The 25,450-nt window shown below is 49.9% G+C and overlaps 1 protein-coding gene across 1 annotated transcript in view; it reads left to right on the top strand.

Annotated features, from left to right (window-relative positions):
• The first annotated feature begins 6,696 nt into the window (after positions 1–6,696).
• LOC138764078 (collagen alpha-1(XXIV) chain) overlaps positions 6,697–25,450 on the top strand; it is a 410,285-nt gene continuing 391,531 nt past the window's right edge. Inside the window, exon 1 of the mRNA XM_069939403.1 lies at positions 6,697–6,842. Coding sequence (XP_069795504.1) covers positions 6,787–6,842 — 56 coding nt within the window. The 5' untranslated portion in view covers positions 6,697–6,786. The remainder of the gene's footprint in view (positions 6,843–25,450) is intronic.

The raw sequence follows: 25,450 nt of genomic DNA, 5'->3' as shown, positions 1-25,450 counted from the left end.
GGCCTTCAAACAGTAGCCAGGATGTGGCCTGCAAATTACAAAGGGAGACAGGGAAGGTATGCAAAAAGGGTAATATTACAATATTGTTACAGGCCCAGAGGACCCCAAAACCCAGCACCAATAGATATTCACCAAGACAAATAGTTACTTAAATAAAAGTTACTTTTAATTTTCTTAAAGCATAAAAATAGATTCAAACTTTAACTTTTCACTATTAACTGACTTAACCTTCTAATTCTAAGCGCACATGTATATAATGTGCGTGTAAGTTCAGAAAAGTTCTTTGATTCACAGTCCAATCTCACTTCTCACTCCTCCAAGTTCACTGGTTGCAGGCAATTCTTAGACTGTGCTCAGAATTTAACATTATATATGTTTGCCAGACTTTGGTTCTTGAAAGATAAATGGTTACTGCTCAGGAAGGTTCTTGTTGGTTTTTAGAGAGAGATTTGTTGTTCGCTGGACATCCACAACTGATTCCTTGTAACCAGTCACTTCATTGCCTTGCCGAAGAAACTTGCCCCATCAGGGTTCTCCAGATGATAACCTCTTTTTTTCAGGTCACCACAGAGTTCCTTTTCTGTTTCCCTTATTTCAAGTGAAACATTATGCAGCCACCCATCTCCTCTTGTATGGACCACAAGGGCTTTGACCAGGCTGAACTAAGAACTCACAACCCATCTTTAAAATGGGGTTTTCCACAAGCTTTCCAGCTTGTCCTGTTCCAGTTCCAGCTGCTGCTGCTGAACAGTCGAACTGAATTCTCTCTCTCTCTTTCTCTCACAGAGAAAAACCTGTTTTGAACTGTTGGTATCTGTGTGACCTTACTAAAATTTATCTCCTTTAAAACATATCTATGTACAATGTAAAATATAACATAATCCATCACATAGTCATGGGGATTTCAATATGCAGGTTAATTGGGAAACCAGGTTGGTGCTGGATGCCAGGAGAAGGAATTTATCGAATGCCTTCAGGATGGTTTCCCTGAGCCGACCAGGGAACTGCCAATTCTGGATTGGGTGTTGTGTAATGAACCACAGCTGATAAGGGAACCCTAAGGAGACAGAGATAGTGCGATAGGATTTGCCCTGCAGTTGGAGAGGGAGAAACTAAAATCAGAAGAGCCAGTTTATCAGTGGAATAACGGGGATGAGAGAGGCATGAGAGAGGAACGGCCAACGTTGATTCGAAAGGTTCACCAGCAGGGAGGACGGCAGAGCGGCAATGGCTGGAGTTTCCACGAAGCTTAAGGAAGGGGAGGGACAGATATATTCCAAAAAGAAAAAATAGCCCGACTGTGGTGACGAGAGAAGCCAAAGTAACAGCAGAAGAAAGGGTACACAAGGAAGCAAAAATCAGTGGGAAGGTGGAGGACTGGGAAACTTTAAAAAACTCGCAGAAGGCAACTGAGAAAGTTGTTAGGAAGAGATGAACTTTGAAGGAAGCTAGCAAGTAACATCCAAAAGGATACTGAAAGCTGTTTTAAGTATATTAAGAGTAAAAAAAAGATGAGAGTAGATATAGGACCGATAGAAAATAACGCTGGAGAAATTGTAATGGGAGACAGGTATGTTTTTTACACAGCTGCTGGATTCCAGGGAATTATTCCTAATTTTCCAGAACACAGCCTGTGTAAAAAGTTCAGTCTAAACTGAATTGCAGGTGACCCGTGAACAACGGGCTAATGAATAGGACATCCAGCCTCCTTAAATACCACCCTTCAGGTATTTTGTCTAAACTCACGGTGTGATACAGAGATTTGGAATTTTGGTTGTTCCTGTGTGAATGGCCACTGACAGATGGAAGGGAGACACTTTAGAACAGAAAAATCATGTAAGTTCTATGTAAAAAACATAAAGGAGATGGCAGACGAGATAACAGTCTTCACTGTGAAGACATTAGCAGTAGACCGGACATTCAGGCATGTCGGGGAAGGGAGGTGAGTGTAGTCATGATCACCAGAGAGAAGGTGCTTGGGAAGCTGAAATGTCTAAGGGTAGATAAGTCTCCCAGACCAGATGGAATGCACCCTTGGGTTCTGGAATGAGTAGATCTAGAGATTGTGGAGGTACAAATAATTATCTTCCAAAAATTGAGATTCTATCAGGGTTCTGGAGGACTGGAAAATTGTAAAGGTCACTCCGCTATTTAAAAAGAGACGAAGGCAGCAGAAAGGAAATTATAGACCTGGTAGCCTAGCATCAGTGCTTGGGAAATTGCTGATTGTCAGGATGAAGTTACTGAGTGTCAAGGGGCGCATGACAAGATAGGCCAAAGTCAGCATGGTTTCCTTAAGGCAAACCCTTGCCTGAAAAACCTACTGCAATTTACAGGAAAGCATGGGTAGAGCATTTGCTGACCCGCAGGAAACAAGAGAGTGGATTAAAGGCATCCTACTCTGGTTGGCTACCTGTTACCACTGGTGTCCTGTAGGGGGTGGTGTTGAGGCCACTTCTTTTTCTGCTGTACTTTAATGAACTGGATTGCAGAATAAATACCTTTGTGGCTAAGTTTGCAGATGATACAGAGATAGGTGGAGGGGCAGGTGGTGAGGAGGAGATGGAGAGGCTGCAGAGAGACTTAGGAGAATGGGCAGAGAAGTGGCAAATGAAATCCAATGTTGGAAAGTGGACGGTCGTGGACTTTGGTCGAAGGAATAAACGGGTCGACTATTATTTGGATGGGGGAGAAAATTCAGATTTAAGAGGTGTAAAGGGACTTGAGAGTCCTCGTTAACCTCCAGATTGAGTCGGTAGTAAAGAAGGTGAATGCAAATGTCAGGATTCATATCTTGAGGGATAGGATACAAGAGCAGGGATGTGATGTTGGGGCTTTATAAGGCACCGGTGAGGCCTCCCTTGGATATGGGGACAGTTTTGGGCACCTTATTTAAGGAAGGATGTGCTGGTGTTGGAGAGGGTTCAGAGAAGATCCACGTGAATGATTCCTGGAATGAAGGGGTTAGCGTATGAGGAACATTTGAATGCTCTTGGACTGGACTCTTTGGAGTTCAGAAGAATGAGGGGGAGTTTCTTAGAAACATTTTGAATGTTGAAAGGCATGGACAGAGTAGATGTGACAAAGTTGTTTCCCATAACATCAAACATTACCATACAGCACAGGCCCTTCAGCCCACAATGTTGTTCTGACCCATATTCTTCTTTTCTTCTTTGGCTTGGCTTCGCGGACGAACATTTATGGAGGGGTAATGCCCACGTCAGCTGCAGGCTCGTTTGTGGTTGACAAGTCCGATGCGGGACAGGCAGACACGGTTGCAGCGGTTGCAAGGGAAAATTGGTTGGTTGGGGTTGGGTGTTGGGTTTTTCCTCCTTTGTCTTTTGTCAGTGAGGTGGGCTCTGCGGTCTTCTACAAAGGAGGTTGCTGCTCGCCGAACCGTGAGGCGCCAAGATGCACGGTTTGAGGCGATATCAGCCCACTGGCGATGGTCAATATGGAAGGCACCAAGAGCTTTCTTTAGGCAGTCCTTGTACCTCTTCTTTGGTGCACCTCTGTCTTGGTGGCCAGTGGAGAGCTTGCCATATAACACGATCTTGGGAAGGCGATGGTCCTCCATTCTGGAGACGTGACCTACCCAGCGCAGTTGGATCTTCAGCAGCATGGATTCGATGCTGTCGGCCTCTGCCATCTCGAGTACTTCGATGTTGTAGATGAAAGCGCTCCAATGAATGTTGAGGATGGAGCGGAGACAACGCTGGTGGAAGCGTTCTCGGAGCCGTAGGTGGTGCCGGTAAAGGACCCATGATTCGGAGCCGAACAGGAGTGTGGGTATGACAATGGCTCTGTATACGCTAATCTTTGTGAGGTTTTTCAGTTGGTTGGTTTTCCAGACTCTTTTGTGTAGTCTTCCCAAGGCACTATTTGCCTTGGCGAGTCTGTTGTGTATCTCGTTGTCGATCCTTGCATCCGATGAAATGGTGCAGCTGAGATAGGTAAACTGGTTGACCGTTTTGAGTTTTGTTTGCTCGATGGAGATGTGGGGGGCTGGTAGTCATGGTGGGGAGCTGGCTGATAGAGGACCTCCATTTTCTTCAGGCTGACTTCCAGGCCAAACATTTTGGCAGTTTCCGCAAAACAGGACGTCAAGCGCTGAAGAGCTGGCTCTGAATGGGCAACTAAAGCGGCATCGTCTGCAAAGAGTAGTTCACGGACAAGTTGCTCTTGTGTCTTGGTGTGAGCTTGCAGGCGCCTCAGATTGAAGAGACTGCCATCCGTGCGGTACCGGATGTAAACAGCGTCTTCATTGTTGAGGTCTTTCATGGCTTGGTTCAGCATCATGCTGAAGAAGATTGAAAAGAGGAATGGTGCGAGAACGCAGCCTTGCTTCACGCCATTGTTAATGGAGAAGGGTTCAGAGATTATATTACCCAAAAGCTCCCTACCTCACAACCCTCTATTTTTCTTTCACATGTGCCTGTGTTAAAAGTGACTCTTAAATTTCCCTAATGTTCCAGCCTCCACCACCACTCCTGGCAAAAAGTCATTCCAGGCCCCCACAACTCTCTGTAAAAAAACGCCACTGACGTCTCCCCTAAACTTCCCTCCCTTCACTTTGTATGCTATTCCTGCCCTGGGAAAAAGGCACTGGCTGTCTACCTTATCCATGCCTCTAAGAATCTTGTTGACCTCTTTTAAGTCACCTCCCATCCTTCTTCACTCCATGTAGAAACGCTAACCTTGCAGGGGAGTTCAGGACTGAAGGGCATCCATTTAAAATGGAAATGAGATGGAATTTCTTTAGCCAGTGTGGAAAACCTCTGGAATTTGCTGCCACGGGAGGCCAGGTCGTTGGGTGTATTCAAGGAAGAGATTGACGGATATCTGAATAGTCAGGGTATCAAAGGTTATGGGGAGAAGGCTGCGGAGTGGGGCTGAGTAGGAGAACGGATCAGCTCATGGTGGGGCAGACTTTATGGGCTGAATGGCTGATTTCTGCTCCTACATCTTGCGGTCTTTTCCTTGTTCAATAATCCGTTCACTCTCCTCCTTGGAAGGAACTTTGCCCCAGGAAGGGTCATGGAGCTGAAGGAGCCGTTTATCTCTCCACAGGTGCTGTCTGACCCGCTGAGTGTTTGCAGCGGGTTCTCCCCCTCTCCCTTCTGACCTGCCCCCCCTTCACTCCTGCACACAGGACCAGTTTGCACCTCTGCCTCCCCCTCATTCCGGCTGCGGGGTGAGCGTGGATGAAATTCAGCAGAGGGGCCCCTCAAGCTGCCACCGCTTTCAGTGGCCGTGGCTTGGTCCTGGTACAACGAGGGCTGCTTATCTGGCACACGAAAGGGGGCCACAGCCGCTCCTCACAGCCGTCAGCATGCTGCGGGGAAGTCTCTTTCGCCAGGTGATAGCTCCGCTCGCCTGCATCAGCGCAGCGACAGAGAGGGGTGGAGAGTGTGAGAGAAGGAGGGAGAGAGGAAAGCGAGCGACTGAGTGAGGGAGAGACAGGAAGGGAAGAATGAGTGAGAGGTTGTTGGTGAGAGAGGAAACGGAGAGAAATGGGAGAGGAGTTTGAGCGGTGTGCTGGGGGGGGGGTGCTGGCAGGTAGAGCAGGAGAATGCGAGTCAGACCCAAGGGGAGGGGTGCAGGCAGGTAGAGCAAGAGAATGTGAGTCAGACCCAAGGGGGGGGGGGGGGTGGTACCAGGTGTGTGTGTGTGTGTGTGTGTGTGTGTGTGTGTGTGTGTGTGTGTGTGTGTGTGTGAGAAAGAGTGTGTGTTGGTGGGAGAGGGAGTGAGATTTTGGGTGTGTGAGAGAAGAGAGATTCTGTGTGGTGGGGAGGGAGGGTGATGGGAGAGAGCTAGAGAAGGAGAGAGGGAAGGAGAGAGTCTGTGAGAGAGGAGTGTGTGTGGGAGGAGAGGGGAGGGGAGAGGGAGAGGGGAGAGGGAGAGAGAAAGCTAGAGAAGGAGAGAGGGAAGGAGAGAATCTGAAAAAGGAGTGTGTGGGAGGGGAGGGGAGGGAGAAGAGAGAGCTAGAGAAGGAGAGAGGGAAGGAGAGAGTCTGTGAGAGAGGAGTGTGTGGGAGGGGAGGGGAGAGTGAGGGAGAAGGGAGAGAGCTAGAGAAGGAAAGAGGGAAGGAGAGAGTCTGTGAGAGAGGTGTGTGGGAGGGGAGGGGGAGGTTGAAGGGAGAGAGCTAGAGAAGGAGAGAGGGAAGGAGAGAGTCTGTGAGAGAGGAGTGTGAGGGACGGGAGGGGAGAGGGAGAGAGCTAGAGAATGAGAGAGGGAAGGAGAGAGTCTGTGAGAGGAGTGTGTGGGAGGGGAGGGGAAAGGAAGAGAGCTAGAGAAGAAGGAGAGAGTCTGAGAGGAATGTGGGAGGGGAGGGGAGAGAGCTAGAGAAGGAGAGAGTGTGAGAGAGGAGTGTGGGAGGGGAGGGGAGGGGAGAGAGCGAGAAAGAGAGAGGGAAGGAGAGAGTGTGAGAGAGGAGTGTGGGAGGGGAGGGGAGGGGAGGGGAGAGAGCTAGAGAAGGAGAAAGGGAAGGAGAGAGTGTGAGAGAGGAGTGTGGGAGGGGAGAGAGCTAGAGAAGGAGAGAGGGAAGGAGAGAGTCTGTGAGAGAGGAGTGTGTGGGAGGGGAGGGGAGGGGAGAGAGAGAGGTGTGGACATTGCGCGTTGTTGGAGGAGAGGGAGGAGGAATGAGGAGAGGAAGGACCGCGATGCCGGGCCACACATGAGGAACGGACCCCGCTCCCTGGCCGCTCGCTCCGAGTTCGATGAATCCGCATTGCTGGCTATTTGGGATTTTGTTTCGGGTTCCGCTGCCTGGACAGATGCATCCAGATGCATTTAGGAACCCAGAGGCCACGGGCTGGATGGATCTGCCCCCCCGCCAGAAGGTGAGTGGGGTCGGGGGGGCTCCTTCCACGTTCCCAGTGTCCGCTGTTTCAACGCGAATCGACCCCCTTCCTACCTGATTCACTGGTTCTTCCCCAGGCGATGCCCCGGCTTTCAGCACAGAGCAGATAAAAAGGAAGGTCCTGGGGTTGGAAGGGGAGAGGAGCCGCGGACAGAGGAAGGAAGCCCGGTCTCCCCGACGAGGTGTTGCCGGGTTCCCCTCCACTCTGGATATGGCTCTTGAAGCTGGTTAATGTGCAGGAGGGGAAGATTTTACCGAAGGGACAGACGCTTAATTCCGGGCCGAGTGGCCCAGACAGACAGACGAAGGGGCGTGAACCGCTGGGGGTTAATGTTCTGGGGGGTGGGGGGGGGGAGAGAGAAACGGAACAACCCAAACATTGGGAACTTTGAACAGAAAACGTCCATTGAAACGCGGGTCGTGTCAACCAGAGACTCCAGTTAGATCCCGACGTCCAGGGGGTGGAGGGGACCGGAGGGGGTTACAGATGGAGGGAGGGGTGGAGGGGACCGGAGGGAGTTACAGAGACAGGGGGAGAGGTGGAGGGGACCGGAGGGGGTTACAGATGGAGGGAGGGGTGGAGGGGACCGGAGGGAGTTACAGAGACAGGGAGAGGTGAAGGGGACCGGAGGGGGTTACAGAGGCAGGGAGGGGTGGAGGGAACCGGAGGGAGTTACAGAGACAGGGAGAGGTGGAGGGGACCGGAGGGGGTTACAGAGACAGGGAGAGGTGGAGGGGACCGGAGGGGGTTACAGAGACAGGGAGGGGTGAAGGGGACCGGAGGGGGTTACAGAGACAGGGAGAGGTGGAGGGGACCGGAGGGGGTTACAGAGACAGGGAGAGGTGGAGGGGACCGGAGGGGGTTACAGAGGCAGGGAGAGGTGGAGGGGACCGGAGGGGGTTACAGAGACAGGGAGGGGTGGAGGGGACCGTAGGAGGTTACAGAGACAGGGAGGGGTGGAGGGTCCCGGAGGGGGTTACAGAGACAGGGAGAGGTGGAGGGGACCGGAGGGGGTTATAGAGACAGGGAGAGGTGGAGGGGACCGGAGGGGGTTACAGAGACAGGGAGGGGTGGAGGGGACCGGAGGGAGTTACAGAGACAGGGAGAGGTGAAGGGGACCGGAGGGGGGGTTACAGAGACAGGGAGGGGTGAAGGGGACCGGAGGGGGTTACAGAGACAGGGAGAGGTGGAGGGGACCGGAGGGGGTTACAGAGACAGGGAGGGGTTAAGGGGACCGGAGGGGGTTACAGAGACAGGGAGGGGTGGAGGGGACCGGAGGGGGTTACAGAGGCAGGGAGGGGTGGAGGGGACCGGAGGGAGTTACAGAGACAGGGAGAGGTGGAGGGGACCGGAGGGGGTTACAGAGACAGGGAGAGGTGGAGGGGACCGGAGGGGGTTACAGAGACAGGGAGGGGTGGAGGGGACCGGAGGGGGTTACAGAGACAGGGAGAGGTGGAGGGGACCGGAGGGGGTTACAGAGGCAGGGAGGGGTGGAGGGGACCGGAGGGAGTTACAGAGACAGGGAGAGGTGGAGGGGACCGGAGGGGGTTACAGAGACAGGGAGAGGTGGAGGGGACCGGAGGGGGTTACAGAGACAGGGAGGGGTGGAGGGGACCGGACGGGGTTACAGAGACAGGGAGGGGTGAAGGGGACCGGAGGGGGTTACAGAGACAGGGAGAGGTGGAGGAGACCGGAGGGGGTTACAGAGACAGGGAGGGGTGGAGGGGACCGGACGGGGTTACAGAGACAGGGAGGGGTGAAGGGGACCGGAGGGGGTTACAGAGACAGGGAGAGGTGGAGGAGACCGGAGGGGGTTACAGAGACAGGGAGGGGTGGAGGGGACCGGACGGGGTTACAGAGACAGGGAGGGGTGAAGGGGACCGGAGGGGGTTACAGAGGCAGGGAGAGGTGGAGGGGACCGGAGGGGGTTACAGAGGCAGGGAGAGGTGGAGGGGACCGGAGGGGGTTACAGAGGCAGGGAGAAGTGGAGGGGACCGGAGGGCGTATGAGGGAGATATTGTTTATTCCAATAGCGCGTGTGTGAAAGGTTCAAGTCTACAGGGTCGGTGAATCTCTGAATGATGTTTAAACCCCAATTCCTGGGTTGAAACTTTCACGATCTGTTCCCATTTCATTGTGGATTTGAACGGAATGTCCAATGCACGTAGGGTCTACATTTCCAGAATAGACCCACTTGATCGTTGAGGGGTAGAGTGTGGTGGGATTGAGAGATCCGGCCAAGCCATGGGCTGCCACGGTCCCTGGGCTCTTGTTGTGTCTGCCTCGGAGATCGGGAGAGATTGAGCTCACTGCGGCGTCCACGGTGGACCTGCCGGCTTCAGCGGCCAGTGATTGCAATCAGCGGCCGGATGTCAGAAGCGGGTCCTCCCCGTCAACAACAGCCTGCCCTTTGTTTGTACATCTGCTCACAGCTCTCTCTCTCTCTCTCTCTCTTTTCCCTCTCTCAATTCTCTCTTCTTTATCTCCCCTCCTCTCTCTCCCCTCCTCTCTCTCCCTTCCCTTCTCCCCTCTCTCCTCTCCTCTCCTCCCCCTCCCCTTTCCCCCCTCTCCCCCTCTTGGCCTTCATAAATCAAAGTCTGATGTTTTGGCTGGTTTGATATGGTGTATAAGACATTGGTGAGGCCAAATTTGGAGGATTGTGTGCAGGTTTGGTCACCGAACTACAGGAAAGAGATCAGTAAGATTGAAAGAGTGCGGAGAAGATTGACTAGGATGTTGCCCAGACTTCAGGAACTGAGTTACAGGGAAAGGTTAAACAGGTTACAAAATGATGATGGATTTTGGTCGAATAAATGCAAGCAGGTTTTTTTCAACTGAAGTTGGGTGAGATATGATCTTGAGGACATGGGTTAAGGGTGAAAGGGGAGAAGTTTAGGGGGAATGTGAGGGGGAACTTCTTCACACTGATAGTGGTGGGGGTGTGGAACGAGCTGCCAGCTGAGGTGGTGAATGAGGGCTCAATTGTAACATTTAAGAAAATTTGGACAGGTCCATAGATGGGAGAGGGATGGAGGGCTATGCACGGGGTGTGGGGCAGTGGGACTCGACATAGTAGTTTGGCACAGATTAGATGGGCCCGAGGGCCTGTTTCCATGCTGTAGTGTTCTATGGTTCTGTATTCATGTGTCTATCCAGATCCTCTAATCTGGAAATGCCATCAGTGTCCTGAAGGATCAATGAACCACAGACACTGCCTCACGTTGACTTTTCGTGCAGTATTTTACATGAATGTGATGCTGCCTCTAAACAATTAATTTTGTGACTTGTTCATGACTCTGGCGTCCTTTCCCCCTACTAACCGTGTGGGGAAGAGGTTCTGACACTTTAGCAATATAACCAGAATGCCCGAGGTGAATTCTTTGGCTCCCATGAGATTGACGGCAGATCTGTGTCCCGGGGAACAGGGAGTAACCTCTCCTGCAGATGCAGTGGGAAATTGTGACAGTTGCCTCCAAGCTAGTATCTAACTGCACTCTAGTGGCTTCTGCAGTTACAAGATCAAGTCCTTGACCTCCACTCTGTCACCTTTCCTTTCACACCTGACTGACCCAGAATCTATCTCCCTTCGAGGTAAAACTGTTCATTTTTGAGAAGAGAGTTCCAAAGTCTCACCATCCTCCAGAGAAAGAAAAAAAAATCTGTCTTCAGTGGCAGCTGTGAACTGCAGATACTCTCACTGGGGAAAGAATCCTCCGCGTGCCACTCTGCCAATCCCCTCTGGATCTGAAGTTTATTTGTCTGGTTACAGAAGTTTCGGTGGGGGAACATTTGGGCATTAGTGACCATACATAACTCCCTGAGCTTCAGTATAGCTATGGACAAGGATAAAAATAGAATGGGAAAGTGTTTAATTGGGGAAGGGCTAATTATGATGGGATGAGACAGGATCTTGGGAAGGTAAATGGAGAACAGATATTCATGGGAGAAAGCACAGAAGTAATGTGGGGGATGTTTAGACACCATTTGCACCGGGTTCTGGATAGGTTTGTCCCACGAAGGCAGTGAAAAGATGGTAGGAAAAGGGAACTAGGGTCGACAAAACAGGTGAGGCAGCTGGTCAAGAGGAAGAAGGAAGCAAGGTCCCACATGGGAGGTTAGTCCAGAAGGTTCAGACACTAGATATCCATGGAGAGATTGTAAACTGGATTCAAAATTGGCTGTGGGAGAGAAAATAGTGGTAGTGGATGATTGGTTCTCAGACTGGAGGCCTGTGACTTATGATGGGTATAGACTAAGTAAATGTGAGTAGGCGATTTCCACTTAGATTGGGGGAGTTAAATATGAGAGGACATGGCTTTAGGGTGAAAGGGAAAAGATTTAGGGGGAACATGGGGAGTTTCTTCACTCAGAGAGGTGGGAGTGTGGAACGAGCTGGTAAATGCAGACTCATTCTTAAGTTTTAAGAATAAGTTAGATGGATACATAGATGGGAGAGGTTTGGAGGGTTATGGAGGGTTATTCATAATCAGCGAATCCGCCTCTACCACCCTCTGTGGCAGAGCATTCCACAGATTCACACTTCTCTGGGTAAAAAAATGTTTTCTCATCTCCGTCCTAAAGGGCCTACCCTGTATTCTTAAACTATGCCCTCTAGTCCTCGTCTCCTCCATCAATGGGAACAAGTAATCCGACTTCACCCTGTCTGTCCCCCTGATAATTTTGTATACCTCAATCATGTCCCCCCTCATCCTTCTAAACTCCATCGGATACAAGTCCAGTTTTTCTAGCCTTTCAGCATATGTCAACCCCGCCATCCCTGGAACTAACCTTGAAAATCTGCGCTGCACACCCTCGAGAGCTAGTATATCCTTCCTCAAAATTGGAGACCAGAACTGGACGCAATACTCCAGGTGGGGTCTCACCAGGGTCCTGTACAACTGCAGAAGGACGTCTCTGTTCCTATACTCCAATCCCCTCTTTATGAAAGCCAACATGCCATTTGCCTTCTTCACAGCTTTCTGAACCTGCATGTTAGCCTTCAGTGACCGGTGAACAAGTACACCCAGATCCATTTGCACCTCCCCACTCCCGAGCTTGTCTCCATTTAAATAATACTCAGCTTTCCTATTATTGCCCCCAAAATGGATAACCTCACATTTGCTCACCTTTGAGCCTTCTTCCCAATGGGAGGAGGGGGAAGAGAGTGTGTCCGGGGTGTGATGGGTCCTTCAGTGTGTTGGCTGCCTTTCCCAGGCAGCGGGAGATGTCGATAGAATCCATGGGGGGAGGGGGGGGGGGAGTTTGTGTGTTGTTCTGAGCTGCATTTACCACCTAGTGTAGCTTCTTCTGATTTTGAGCCGAGCAGCTCCTGTCCTACGCGTGATGCACCCGGCAGGTCTACTCTCAATGATGTTCCTATGGTTGTTGAGGAACTTGGGGAGGGGGGCGGAGCATATTGAACTTCCTCGGTCTTCTGAGAGAGTGGAGGTGATGGTGCTTTCTCGACCATCATGTCCATGCACTTGTCCCAGGTCAGGTTACTTGAGATATTTATTCACAAGAACTTGAATCTATCTAATCTTTTGACTTCATTGCCTTTAACTGGGTGTCATGGATGGTGTCGTGGCTAGTGTATTGCTTTTACAGCACCAGCGATTCGGACTGGGGTTCGAATCCCACACTGTCCGTAGGGAATTTGTATGTTCTTCCTGGGTCTGAGTGGGTTTAATTGGGCAGCACGGACACGTGGGCTGAAATGGCCTGTGTGTCAAAATCTTTTTAAAAATTTAATTAAAATGTGGCCAGGGTGTGGACTTTGGCCCCTCTCCTAAAATCAATGATCATCACCTTCACCTTACTGATGCTGGTGGAGAGAGAGAGAGAGAGAGAGAGAGAGAGAGATTGCTGTCTTGGAACTATGCCACTGGACTTTCAATCTCCTTCATGTATTCTGTCTCATCAATATTTGACACCCGGCCCAGGGGTGTAGCCAGGTTCAAACGTCGGGGGAAACAAGCACAACTAGAGGCAGGCACGACCACTGTTCCCACTAAGTTGTGCACAGACACACGTTTTGGAACCAGCGTACAAAGGCAATTAACGTGTGCACATCCTCGACGCAGAGCGAATAATTTTAAATTCATTATACATTTTTATTTTATTTTTAACATCAAAACAAGGAACATAAGGAAGACAGAGTTTTAAAGGAAGTACATAATTGTTATTTGTGTATTTAAAATCGAAACATAATAAAAACATGTGTTATTTAACTATTTTACATTTTAAACAACGTAATTAAATAATGAAAACAAAACGAACCAATATGAAAAATGGATGAATCAACTCCAAAAGCCTCTGTCGTCTCGACTTTCTTCCAGCAAAGTTTTCATTTTCTTTGCATTTGTACTTAAACAACTTCCGTGTTTTTTGGTTTAGAAAAATATAAATCAACAGATCGAAGCAGATCTGGTTCAATGTGCATGAGAGCCGGCTGACTATGTTTCTCATGGCTCATTGCTAAGTGCAAATAGGTTTTGATCCTCTTCAGTGCCGAAAATGAACTCTCACCTAAACAGTTAGTGATCATTAAGGACAGATCAATTCTAAAGCAAATGTTTGCAACTGGATACACCGTGTGCAGTCAATCTCTTGCCAGAGCTCGATACATCCCAGCGACCCACAAGTATTTCCTACCAGTGAGTTGAAGCACTGAAGAAATTGTATGACGACACCTGACTCTGAACCCACCCTCGACCTACCACACATCGGATCTCCTGACACCCAACTCCGAATCCTCTTCTCGGCCTACCACATACCGGAGGTCCCAATGCCCGACTCCAAACAATGGCTTTGTGCAAGGTAGATCGTGTTTAACCAGTCTTATAGAGTTTCTCGAGGAGGTTACCACAAATGTTGATAAAGGCTGTGATGTGGTCTACATGGACTTCATATGGGAGGTTAGTCAGGAAGGTTCAAACCATGGTGAGGTAGTGAACTGAATTTGACAATAGCTGGATGAGAGAAACCGGACAGTGGTGGTGGATGATGCTTCTCAGACTGGAGGCCTGTGACGAGTGGTTTGCCTCAGGGATTGGTACTGGGACCATTGTTGTTTGTCGTCTATGATCTGGATGATAATGTGGTAAAGTGGATTAGAAAGTTTGCAGATGACACTAAGATTGGAGACGTTGTGGATGGTGAAGAAGGTTTTCAAAGCTGCAGAGGGATCTGGACCAGCTGGAAAAATAGGAGATGGAATTTAATGCAGACAAGTGTGAGGTGTTCGATTTTGGAAGGACAAACCAAGAAAGGACGTACACAGTGAATGGTCGGGCACTGAGAAGTGCGGGAGAACAGAGGGATCTGGGAATAAACATACATAATTCCCTGAAAGTGGTGTCACAGGTGGATAGGGTTGTAAAGAGAACTTTTGGCATCTTGGCCTTCATAAATCAAAGAATTGAGTACAGGAGTTGGGATGTTATGGTGAAGTTGTATAAGACATTGATGAGGCCAAATTTGGAGGATTGTGTGCAGTTTTGGTCACTGATCTACAGGAAAGATATCAATAAGATAGAGAGAGTTCAGAGAAGATTTACTAGGATGTTGCCTAGACTCCAGGAACTGAGTTACAGGGAAAGGTTAAACAAGTTCGAACTTTATTCCGTGGAGCGTAGAAGAATGAGGGGAGATTTGATAGAGGTATTTAAAATTATGAGGGGGACAGACAGAATAAATGTAGACAGGCTTTTCCCACTGAGGGTGGGTGAGATACAAACCAGAGGACATGGATTAAGGGGAAAAGTTTAGGGGGAACATGAGGGGGAACTTCTTCATACAGAGAGTGGTGGGGATGTGGAACGACTGCCAGTTGAAGTGGTGAATGTGGGCTCAATTTTTACATTTGAGGGAAATTACATACATGGCAGCAGTAATGGAGATGTGGCAGCGCTGTCACTGATGCGGACCTGCAAAGAGCGAAGGAATGGAGATGCAGTGCTCCCACGGGGTCCAAGCTCCGCATGGGCTTTGAACAGCCAGTTGAGGGAGCTGACAATGGTTTTACTCGAAATCCTGTGACTGCGTGGTCTGTGTCCAGGATGTCGGTGCCTATTAAATGGCAGCAGCCATGAGGGGCCGCAGACTCCGGGGAAGCAGAGGATTGGAGCAGGGCACCAGAGGTTGGGAAGACGACCCCCCCCCCCCCCCCAGTCTGAGGAGGAGACGACCCACGGAGACGGTGTCCGTGGCAGTGGACCAATGAGGGGGCTCTGTGGCTGAGGGACCAGTGTATGCAGTGGGCTGCTGGCGTCTCGAGGTGAGGAACCCACGGAAGCTGTGGGCGGCTGGAGACGACTGTTGGGGTGCGGACTGCTGGAGACTGGCTCAAATTGGCTGGAGGGGTACCAGATATCGGAGCCAGGATGTGAGGAGGTGCCGAGGGCGCTGGAGGGTCCCTGACCGTGTCGGAGGTTTGGATCTGGAGCATGGTTGCCAATGGTTTGGACCGGACTGTGTGTGGCTGTGGAGGCTGTGGAAGCGCTGGAAGAGAATCTAATCTACAGACACTCGGTGACTCGGGTGGAGGGGGGTTGGGGGGAGACACTTCTCTTATGCTTCTCTCTGACTGACTGTAAGAGACGCTTAGGCAATTCCAGCCAGTGGTGAATCTGTCTGCCTTGCAGCAGAATAAAATGAATTTCATGTAATACGACCCTGTTTTATTACTAGGACAATAAATTGAATCTTGAAATTCGGACGGGTACATGGATGGGAAGGGTATGAAAGGCTGTGGATTGAGTGCAGGTCAGTGGGACTAGGCAAGAAAGAGTGGATCAGTACAGACTAGAGGGTTCAAAATGGCCTGTTTTTGGTTCTATAGTTCTATTTCTATGGTTCAGCCCAACCCATCCATGCCTATCAGGCTCATCCCATTTGCCTTGGTGCTGCCCGAGACTACAAGATTCTGAGAGGCATAGATAGGGCGGCCGGCCAGCACCTGTTTCCCAGGGCAGAAATAGCAAACATCAGGGGACTTCTGTACAAAGTGAAGGGAGGGAAGTTTAGGGAAGACACCAGGGGTAAGTTTTTATTTACACAGGGACTTCTGGTGTCTGGAATGCCTTGCTAGGCTAGGGGTGGTGGTGGAGGCTGGAACATTAGGGGCATTTAAGAGACTCTTAGACAGGCACTTGAAGGGCCTGTACTGTGGTGTTCCATGTTCTGAACTGTTACTTATGCATACACCTGTCTAAGTACTTTTTGAATGTTACAGTTGACCTCGCCTCTCCCACTTCCTCCCATGAAATATCCAGCATCGCCATGGTAATGAAATTGGACCTGCAGGAATTGTGCTGAGAATATATTGGTTGGGGACAAATATTTGCTTTGCTTTCACTCCCACTAATCATGTTTTCTCAAGCTAAGCTAGAAGCTCGTCTTGCAAACTCTGTGAATGTGCTCCAGGGTATCTATCAGTGGACAACAATCTGGTCTGGGTCCATCGATGAAGAAGTGGGGGGAGGGAGGCAGAGCCCCTACGTTTACTAAGCAGTTCATTTGAACCATTAAAGAAGCAGTGATGAGGGAGGATTTTGTCCCCGTGTATGAACTAAGGATGAGTCAAATGCTAAACGTTGCAGTTCAATCTGAAACGGATACTCATGGATTCACACCGTTCATCCTATGTCAGAAGTTTGCTCTGTTCAGCAGATCTGGTGGACTCTGTGAAAACTGAAGCTGCTCTCAGCAAGTCTCTCACAGCTCCAGCAGCCCCAGTTTGATTCCGAACCCTGACGTTGTCTGAGTGGAGTTTGCATTGTCTTTCGGTAACCTCCTGGGTTTCACCTGCGGGCTCTTGTATCCTAAAAACATCTTTGGGAAGGTACCTGGCCTCTATAATTTACACCCCTAGTACAGGTTCAAAGGAGATGATGGAGAGGTGTGTGAGCCGTGTAATGCACAGGAGCACTAAGGAGATTGACCAGGATGTTGCTTGGATTGGGAAACAAGTCTTAGGAGGCAAGGTTGGCAGAGTTAGGACTTTTCTCTTTGGAGTGTAGAAGGATGAGAGGAGACTTAATAGAGGTCAAGATTCTGAGAGGCGTAGGTAGGGTGGACAGCCAGTGCCTGTTTCCCAGGTCAGGATCAGCAAACACCAGAGGACATCTTTACAAAGTGAAGGGAGGGAAGTTCAGGGTAGACACCAGGGGTAAATTTTTATACACACAGAGAGTTGTAGGGGCCTGGAATACCTTGCTGGGCTGATAAGGGACAGAAAGAGTTTATTTTCAAAATGTACGCGTTATTACAGGAAAAGATTATTAAGGCTGATGTATATAAAATGAAGGACAAATGGGAGAAGGACGTCTATTACATTATCTCCGGAGAAATGAATGAATATGTGTGCAGATAGTGTTACGAAATTAATCAACGTGAGATATAGTTTAGTTAATTATAATTTTCTACATCAGTTGCATCTGACTCCTGAGAAGTTCAAAGAAATATGGTTTTAGTTCTTCGGATTTGTGTTTCCGATGTGAAGAACACACGGGGACTTTCTTATATTCAGAATGGGCATGTGTAAAAGTTAAACCCTTTTGGGAAAACATCATTAAGTTTTTGGAAGATTTATTGAAGATGGATTTGCACCTTGATCCGTTAGTGTGTTTAATGGGTTATACTAATACATTAACAACGAGCTTGCGATTGGATAAATCACAAATTGCATTTATACGCCTGGGGCTGGCTGTAGCTAGAAAATGTATAGCTTTTACGTTGAAGAATGATGTTGAATTGAATATTCAAAGATGGGATAATGAACTACAATCATGTCTATATTTAGAGAAGATAACTTATAATCTGAAATAATTATTCTTTTTGTTAAAATGTGAACTTTATATTTGAAGCGTATGGGTTTGGATATAAGGTAAATGTTTTTTTTGCGAGATAAAAAAACCTTTTTTTATGGTATTAAACACCATGCAGCAACCGTTAATTACCCGACATATGTATTTTGCTCCAACGGTGGGGGAGGGGGGAGGGATGTAGGGGATGGGATGGATGGAGGGTGGGGGGGAAGGGAGGGATGTAGGGGTTCAGTGGGTTTTTTTGTAGTTTTGCATGTATTTCATAAAATTCATAAATTAAATTTTCAGAAAAAAAGACTTGTGGGAGCCTGGAATGACTTCCTGGGCATGGTGGTGGAGGCTGGAACATTAGGGGGATTTAAGAGGCTCTTTGAGAGGGGCAGCATGGTTAACATAGCAGTTAGTGCAATGCCCTTACAGCGCCAGTGATTGGGACCGGGGTTCGAATCCCACACTGTCTGTAAGGAGTTTGTATGTTCTCCCCATGTCGGTATAGGTTTTCCCCAGGACCTCTGGTTTCCTCTCACCCTTCAAAATGTACTAGGTTGTCGGTCCATTGGGTGTAATTGGGCAGAACGGGCCTGTGGAGTGGAAGGGCCTGTTACTGTGCTGTATGTCTAAAAATGTATAATGTATGTCTAAATTTAAATTTAATTTTAAAAAGTCCTTCATACAACTTGCAGGGTTTGCATTATTGGCTGCACACATTACTTTCAGAATTTTATAAAACTGCTCTAAAAACCTAACATTACAGTAGTTCTGGTGTTGAATAACTTCAACTCTTTCTCCAGCTGCAATGGATTCACTTTTTAAAAAAAAAGCTCTGTGTTTCCACATCACCTTTCACAGCTGTGGGGCAGATCCTGTGAGGTGAGCACCGTGGGGCCAATGCACTGACCTAGATGAGGCATAACTGTGGGAGGGGCAGTACTGAGGGAGTGGATGATTGTGTGAGCTCTATTGTCAACTAAGAATTTATGGTTTTAAAAATTGTTAAGTGCGAGTGCAGGGGTCATTGAAAAGTCTCGGAGTGACTGGCAGATTGCCAAAGCCGTTTCTGGACTTCAATGGGAGTTAGGTCATTATCATCGGTAACCCCACTCCCAAACGATGACTCTCGCTCAGGGCGACTGGGGGACGGGGATTCCCGACAGCTCCTGGGACACGTGAGGCCGGAGAAGAATCGGGCTGACCCGGAGGCAGACATTCTCCCTGCGCTCGAGAAGAACAGCGCTGCAGTTGTCAGTGCACAGACATTCCTGTGGAAACTCCCTTCCCTGCACTGCTCCTTGGAAAATGATTGATTGTGGGCTCTGCTGGTGGAAGGATCAGCAGGTGCGATAATTACTGACTGCGTCAGACTTTAATCACGGCGAGCTGCAGCTCTACGATGGCGGCCCCTCGAACTTACGCGGCAGCGGTAGCTCCTGCAGGCGGGGCTCCTGCAGAGGCACCGGCCTTCAAACGGATGACTTTGGACAATGCCATACAGTGCGATAAACCTCCGTCCGTTGGTCTGGAATGTGCTTTGAAAGCTCTGTCTCAGATTCTGGGCGGGAAAGGGGGGCATTTTATGGCAGTCGATAAATTCACGGCAAGACGATCTTTTTCTTATGATCCATTAAAGAGGTGCCTGGCTCTTATTAAGGGCCTGACGGTGGGAGGGTTCTTCATCCTGGTGGAACTAGTGATGGCCCCTTGCAGAAGGAGGTCCTGTCTGCCGTGTATTCCCTTATTCCTGAAGGTGGCCCATGTCCCTCACCTGCGAGCTCTGGGGGAGATGAAGTCCGGGATTACCCTGATGCTGCGTAACCCTGATGTACCTGGCTATAAATCATCGGATTCCTTTAAAAGGCATTTTTCGTGCAGTTGGCATGGGGTCGAGATGCTGAGGGGCATTTCCAGGTGAATGTAGAGGGGAATATTTATGCCATGTACTGGACCACAGGGAGCCCGAGGGGCTGAGAATGTAAGGGATACGGGCACATTCGGAAGGATTGTCCTAACCAACGAATTGTTGACTCCACCTCATTGGTGTTGGGAGGCAAAGCTGGCCCTGGTCCTGCTGTCCCCCCTCCAGCTGTTTCTCCCCGCAGGGTAGATGCCCATGCTGAGGTGGGGGCAAAGGGCGCTGGGGGGGAGCATGGGTCAGACGGGGGGAAGGGTGGATTCCTGTTCAGGGGAGGAAAGCATGGAAGAAGACAAACACCTCCAGACCCCTCCTCTGGCAGAGCCGGAGCCAACGGTTTCCTCTAGGCCTGATTCATAGGACTGATATTCCCTCGGGATCCCCGGGGGCCTGAAGGAGTTGGGGAGAGTGATGGGGCGCCAGAGGCTGAGGATTCCTCAGTGATGGAAGTCTCTCCGACTCAGCCAGGAGATACGTGTCCACGGAGGAGCGAAAGGGGGTACCGGAGGAAGGGGATTTACCCCCAGAAAAGGCTGCTCGCCTGAGGTCCTGGATCAAGATTGGTCGGGGTCTCCCTCGGTCCCTGCTGAGAGGACAGGGATGGGCACGTCACCCAGTGGGGGAGACAAGGATGTGGGATATGGTGAGCAGGACTCCTTTGATACAGAGCTGTCAGGCCTCGCTGTTCCCAGTTCTGGGTCTACGGTCGTCACAGTGGAGGACGTGAGGGAGTTTCTGAAGGACACCCAGGGGAGAATGAACAGAGCCCAGTTGGCTGCCGTCCATTGGATGGATCTCCCTGGGGTTTGTCAATCCCTCTTTAACATCATTAAAAAGTCAAGGAAGGTGTCAGAATTGACTAAGAGTGAGCGGCGCAATTTCAAGTAATTCCTGCAGATACTGCTGCTGGTAGACATGGAGAGTGGAGGCTCTGCAAGAAGCCCTTGTCACTCTTCTCAGGGCTATGGTGACAGTGTCTCCAGTGTCTCGTCATGAACATTACTGTCGCCAGCCTGAACATCAACAGAGGTAGGGGGCCTCTCCGAAGGTTCCACCATCTCTCATTCCTTAGGAATGGGAGATATGCGGTGAGTTTCCTGCAGGAGACCCACACCATTCCAGGAGATAAATCCACCTGGCTCTTGGAGTGGTGCTGGTCAGGGGGTGGAGGGTTTACGTGAGTCGCCTAAGCTCCATTTCGAGTGGGGTGGCAATTTTGTTAGCCCTGATCTTCTAACCTGAGATCCTGATGGTTCAGGAGCTGATGCCCGGCCATCTATTCCATCTGGCCGTGCGCCAGGATGCAAACCATTGCACCTTGTTGATGTCTACGCCCCTGAGCCTGGCCTGATGCAGATGTGTCTGTTCCGAGATGTGGCTGTACTGCTGGCTTCTATTGGCCAGGAAGAATGTTTTATCCTCGGGGGTGATTTTAACTGCACCCTGGAACCCAGGGATCGTTTTGGCCCTCGGTCTTGCCAAGCCGCGGTGAGGCTGCTGAGGGAACTCTGTGAGCTCCTTTGATCTGGTTGATGTTTGACGGAACCTCCACCCGGACTCCTGCACTTACTTGAAGATGGATGGAGGAAGGGGAGACTCGCGAATCGACTGACTATGTATCTCCAGGGACATGTCTCCCAGGTGTTGACTGCCTCCATGCAGCCGGTAGCATTCTCAGACCACCATCTCGTCAAGGCAGTGTTCCTTCCATCCTGCCCACAGGTGGGGTCCCCCTATCGGCACTTTAACAACCGGCTGCTGGAGGACGTCTGATTCCAGGATTTGTTCAGGGAGTTCTGGGCCAGTTGGAGGAGCCGGTGGCAGGAATTCTGCTCCCTGCGGCTGTGGTGGGATGTGGACAAGGCCCACATTCATCTGTTCTGTCAGGAGTATGCCAGGGCGTTAACCTAGGGATGGAACTTGGAGATCGGGTGGCTTGGAGTCTCATCTTGGTCTGACCCCTGGGGACCCACCCACTCCTGTGGCAGGAGCACTGGAGGAAGAAGGACGCATGAGGGACCTGCAGCTCCAGTAGTCCCAAGGAGTGTATGTGAGGTCCCAGATCCAACTACTCCACGATATGGGCTGCGCCTCCCCTCCTTCTTGCTGGAGAAGATCCGGAGAATACGGAAGCAGATGGTGGAGTTGTTGTCTGACAGTGGCTCCTCTGTCACAACTCTGGCAGGAATCCTCCTGGCTGTTCGCTCTTCTTACGGAAATTTGTTCTCACCAGAGCCATCAGATGGGGAAGCGTGCAGGGTCCTGTGGGAGGGTCTGCCAAAGGTTGATCCGGAAGCAGTGGAACGGTTGGATGGACCAGGTGAACTGCGCCAGCGTAAGAGAGAACAGTCTCTTGGCTTGGACGGCCTGAATGCAAAGTTCCTCCAGGTTTTTTGGGATGTCCTGGGAGAGGATAATGCACATCTCCTGAGTGAGAGCCAGGCCACTGGAGAAATGCCCCTGTCATGGTGGAGAGCCGTCATGGACCTGATGCTTAAGAGGGAAGACCTTCACCTGTTGAACTGGTGGCCGGTCTCTCTCCTTTGCTCGTACTACAGGTTTTCACCCAGGCATTAGCCATTTGTATGGGCTCTGTGCTGGGGCAGATTGTCCAACATGACCAGTCGTACACCGTCCTGAACTGACCGGTCCATCTCAGACAACATCCGTCTGGTCCGGGACCTGATCCACCTGTCCCAGGAGACTGGTACACCAGTAGCCTTTCTCTCTCTGGATCAGGAGAAGGCATTTGACGGGGTGAACCACGGCAAATTAGTGGGTACTCTGCAGACTTTCGGGCTTGGGCCAGATTCAGCTCTTGTACTCTGCTACAGAGTGCCTCATCAAAGTGAATGGGGCCTTGTCTTCCCCCATTCCCTATGACTGGGGAGTATGACGGGGATGCCCCACGTCTGGCCAATTGTACACCACCTGTGTGGAAACACGGACATCTGCAGACTGTAGTAAAAAGAAAGATTCTAGACAAACTCAGCAGGTCGCGAAGCATCCACAGAAAGTAATCAGAATTTATTGTCGTGACAAGTCACAAAATTTGTTGTTTTGCAGCAGCGACACGGGGCAAACGTTCATATAAACCAACTTACAACAATAAATAAAAAGAGTTCATGAAAAGTCAAAGTGAGGCAGTGTCCGTGGTTCATTGATTGAAGATATATAATGGACATTTAGGACCTGAGCCCTTCTTCAAGCTGACACCACTGTTTGATATATGTATGCATGTGTGTGTTTTTATAAATGTTATGGAGGACAACGTAGGTGTGTAGCGTCTGCCAACAGCAGCACTAAATTCCTCATGCTACTCGAAGAGACCATCCTATTCTGGCCTTAGGGAGTGACTTGTTTCCCAATCCAGGCAACTTCCTGGTAAATCTCCTCTGCCCCCTCTCTGTAGCTTCCACATCCTTCCTGTAATGCAGTGACCAGAACTGAACACAATACTCCAAGTGGGGTCTCACCAGAGATTTGTAGAGTTGCACCACGGCCTCTCTACTCCTGAACTCAATCCCCCTATTAATGAAGCCCAGCATCCCATAGGCCTTCTTAACTATCCTATCAACCTGTGCAGCGACCTTGAGGGATGTATGGATTTGGACCCCAAGGTCCCTCTGTTCATCCACACTCTTAAGTAACCTTCTGGTTTGTCCTTCCAGAGGCTGCACTTTGGTTGATCAAATGTATGGGGAAGGTACACATTTAATGGTAGGGCTCTTGGGATGTTGAGAGGGATCCAGGGGTGCAAATCCATTGTTCCCTGAAAGTGACAGCACAGGTAGATTGGGGAGGAGGGGGTAAAGAAGGTGTTTGGCACACTTGCCTTCATTGGTAGAGGAGTGGGGTTGGGGGGAGCTATACATCTTTGGTGAGGCTACATGCTGAGTATTGTGTGCCAGTCCAGTCACCCTGTTACAGGATGGATGTGGAGGTTTTGGATCGGGTGAGGAAAGGTCCACCAGGACATTGCTTTGATTGGAGTGTGCATGTTAGCTATACGGATAGGTTGGACAAACTTCCTCTGGAGCATTGGAGCTGAAGGGAGAGCTGTTGAAAGTTGAATAAATTATCACAGGCTTTGAGAGGGTGGACAGTCAGAATCTTTTCCCTACAGCAGTGTCGTTAGAAACTAGGGACACAGGTTTAAGGTGGGGTGGTGTGGTAGTGGCGAGTGCCTGGGGAGATGGTAGAAGCAGGGAGCGGAGGGATTCAGACCTGGGAGAACTTGTGGAGGGTGGCCAGAAGGTAAACGTGCAGGTTGACTCGGTGGTGAAGAAGGCAAACGCGATGCTGGCGTTCACTTCAAGAGGAATGGAATCTAAGAGCAGGGATGTGATGTTGAGGGTTTATAAGGCCCTGGTGAGACCTCACGTGGAGGATTGTGAGCAGTTGTGGGCTCCTCGTTTAAGAAAGGATGTGCTGACGTTGGAGAGGGTTCAGAGGAGGTTCACAAGGATGATTGCGGGAATGAAAGGGTTATCATATGAGGAGCATTTGAAGGCTCTTGGAACATACTTTAATGATGCATCTTTCAACATTACAGAAACAATCCCACCAAGACCACCCGTAAATTGGAGGGATCAACACCTGATTTTCCGTCTGGGCCCTCTCCAACCGATGGCATTAACATCGGCTTCTCCGGTTTCTGCTGGACCACTCCCCATTCTCCTTCCCATCTCCCCGTCTTCTTTCCTCCAGCTCTCCACCCCTTCCCCCTCCATTCACAGACACACCCCCCTCCCCCTGTTCACTGTATTGTCCTCCCTCCCTTGTCCACCTATTACCTCCTGCCTTTGTGACCAAGCTCCTCCCCTTACATTACCTTTTTGTTCGGATACCTGCCGACATTTTTCCATACCTCGATGAAGGGCTCAGCCCTGAAATATCGGTTTGGTATCTTTGTCTTTGCCATCTAAAGGACGCTGTTGGACCAGCTGAATTTCTCCAGCATCGTGTTTTTACTTCAGGAGCAGGTAATCACTCGTCACCACAGCCCCACAGTCTGACCCAGGGGCCAGAGATTTGTACAGAATAGGGAGACTTTCTCTGAACATACACATTTGCAGACCAGGGGGATACAAATTGTGTGACTGGTCTTGAGAGTTCCGGAGAAATCTACAGGGGGCAACATTTAATTAGTGTAGCTTTTGAACAGCCTCTTTGATGATGTGCCTCATTCCAGGACTGCATGAGAGTCGTTAGTGAGCTCATGGGTCAGCCTTCTTGTAACAAGGAACAGGATGTGTGTTTAGATTTGCAGGTTCTGTTTAGCCCTTCCATGGCTGCAGGATGAATTCTGAAATTGTTTGGATTTGAGGATAGTGCCGCTGCCCAACGGTTCCTGAGTCCCTGGTTCGATCCTGACCTCCTACGCTCTCCATTTGGAGTTTTCATGTTCTCCCTGTGACAGTGTGGGTTTCCCTGCCTGCTCCGGGTATCTCCCACATCCTGAAAATGTATGGATTAAAGGGCGGCACGGTTGGCATAGCAGTTAACACAACACTGTTACAGCGCCAGCGATCGGAACCTGGGTTCGAATCCTGCGCTATCTGTAAGGAGTTTGTATGTTCTCCCCGTGTCTGCGTGGGTTTCCCCAGGGACTCCAGTTTCATCCCACCATTCGTAATGTCCCAGGGGTTTTGGTTATTTGGGTGTAATTGGGTGGGACGGGCTTGTGGGCCGAAAGGGCCTGTTATTGTGCTCTGTGCTTAGTTTATCATTTAATCCACACAGTGTGTGGGTGGAGGGTAGAATCTGGTGGGTTTGATAGGAATGCAGGAAAAATAAGATGCAGGGAAAGTCGCTTGAGGAGTGGGATTTCCCAAGGGTCCAGACTC

This window comes from Narcine bancroftii, chromosome 5, assembly GCF_036971445.1.
Source record: "Narcine bancroftii isolate sNarBan1 chromosome 5, sNarBan1.hap1, whole genome shotgun sequence".
Lineage (NCBI taxonomy): Eukaryota > Metazoa > Chordata > Chondrichthyes > Torpediniformes > Narcinidae > Narcine > Narcine bancroftii.
The sequence above is the reverse complement of the archived record's forward strand: the minus strand, read 5'-3'. Positions and strand labels throughout refer to the sequence as shown.